The sequence below is a fragment of the Schistocerca nitens genome, chromosome 2, assembly GCF_023898315.1.
Source record: "Schistocerca nitens isolate TAMUIC-IGC-003100 chromosome 2, iqSchNite1.1, whole genome shotgun sequence".
In the NCBI taxonomy this organism is placed as follows: domain Eukaryota; kingdom Metazoa; phylum Arthropoda; class Insecta; order Orthoptera; family Acrididae; genus Schistocerca; species Schistocerca nitens.
The window spans coordinates 699,679,636-699,681,253 of record NC_064615.1 but is presented as its reverse complement, the minus strand read 5'-3'; the positions used below and the strand labels follow the sequence as shown (position 1 = coordinate 699,681,253).

The following is a 1,618-nucleotide window of genomic DNA, read 5'->3' as shown; positions in this document are numbered from 1 at the left end:
AAGCCTGTCAGCCAGTGTGGTGTCCTTAGTGAGAGATAATGCCCGAAATCTAATAATTTCGTCACTCTCTTGACACTGTGGATCTCAGGATATTGAATTCGCTACAATTTCTGAAATGGAATGTCTGATGCACGTAGCTCAAACTACCATTCCATGTTCGAAGTCTGCTAATTCCCACTGTGCAGCCATAATCACACCCTACACCTTTTCACCTGAATTGTATGAGTACAAATGACAGCTCCACTAATGCATTGCCCTTTTATATCTTGTGTGTGCAATACTACCGCCTTCTGTATATGTGCATATTGCTATCCCATATATTTTAATTTTCCTCAGGCAGAGACTCATCATTGTCTTAGACACTGCTGTACTGCCCTTAATGTTGCGTTATTTAGCAAGAATTCGCATATCTGAAAAGTGCCACAGTGTCTCAAATTCTGTGATAAGTCCCGTGGTTTAACATGTATTTTGGAAAGCACAATATTATACAAGTCACCACAGAATCTGTCATGCACATCCATTAAAATATTTGTGCCACTACATTCCAATGAGGTAACACTTTAACATCCAGTGTGCAGCATGTAAAGGCACGGTTGGCTATTCATGGGTTATAATTTATTTTTATTTTTTGTTGCAGTAAAATAATTTTCTTTTTATTACAAAATAGAATTCATGCAAGATTATTCAAATATACACACTAATTACAAAAGTATGCACTCTTATGAAGAAAGGATGGAAAAAAATTGTACAACTCAAATGTTGTAGTAAATGACATATTGTGGATAAAATTCATTGTCACTATACTTAACATAAACTTTCAAGGAATTTCCAACAGTTGTATCAATATCTGTGGGAGGCAGTGTAGTCCAGCAGTTCCCTTCTGCAGTTTTTTTAACTAGTACAGTTGCAGCAATCATTGCTCTGTAAATCCCATTGTTCCTGTTACAATATGTATTGGCATAACTGGGTGATGGACTGAAACTAACACCTTGACCAAATCTGATTCGACATGAACGTCTCCAATCCAAGTTGCTCCTAATTATAGAGTCAATATTACTTTTGCTTGTAGCATGGTAGAGAGTTTCTTCTCTAACACTGCCATATCGATTCATGTATTCTGCCTTTTTCAGCTGATAACAGCTCCATAAATATGGATTCATAACCTTCACAACTGATGTGACTTTCAAGTCACGTGGCATAGAGTGGGTTATGCGTTTTTTTTCGAAGGTACCAATTTCTTCCACTTCAACTTCATTGGAACATTTATATGTCCAATTTGGATGTAGATGCTTCACTGCTAATTCTGTCATTGCTGAGTCACCTGTGACAGAAATTAATTAAGAAATCAGGAGAGATAACAAAACATAGAAATATGAGCCACTGTAGTTTATCTACAATAGCTACAAACATATTTTTATACTTTCATAATTGCATTTTTTGAAAAGGAAATATATTTACGGCTTGCAACATTATTGCTGTGTGCTGCTACAGGACACACTATGTCATATGCTTTACAAGGTGAGAAAGAGACACCATTATGGGCCAATTATAGTCTAATCAACATTTAGCAAAAGACACACTTAACAATATAGAAAACAGTGCTTGGAGTTGTTGCCCT

At 36.2% G+C, this 1,618-nt stretch overlaps 1 protein-coding gene across 1 annotated transcript; it reads right to left on the bottom strand.

Annotated features, from left to right (window-relative positions):
• Nucleotides 1–752: 752 nt before the first annotated feature.
• On the bottom strand, nucleotides 753–1,310 carry LOC126235267 (protein mono-ADP-ribosyltransferase PARP12-like). Its single transcript, XM_049943997.1, has one exon. It carries the CDS (start codon nucleotides 1,308–1,310, stop codon nucleotides 753–755), a length of 558 nt encoding a protein of 185 aa, XP_049799954.1.
• Between the last annotated feature and the right edge of the window lie 308 nt (nucleotides 1,311–1,618).

Coding starts and splice junctions, on each gene's coding strand:
- LOC126235267 (XM_049943997.1), bottom strand. CDS start 1,310: ATGACAGAATTAGCAGTGAAGCATCTACATCCAAATTGGACATATAAA.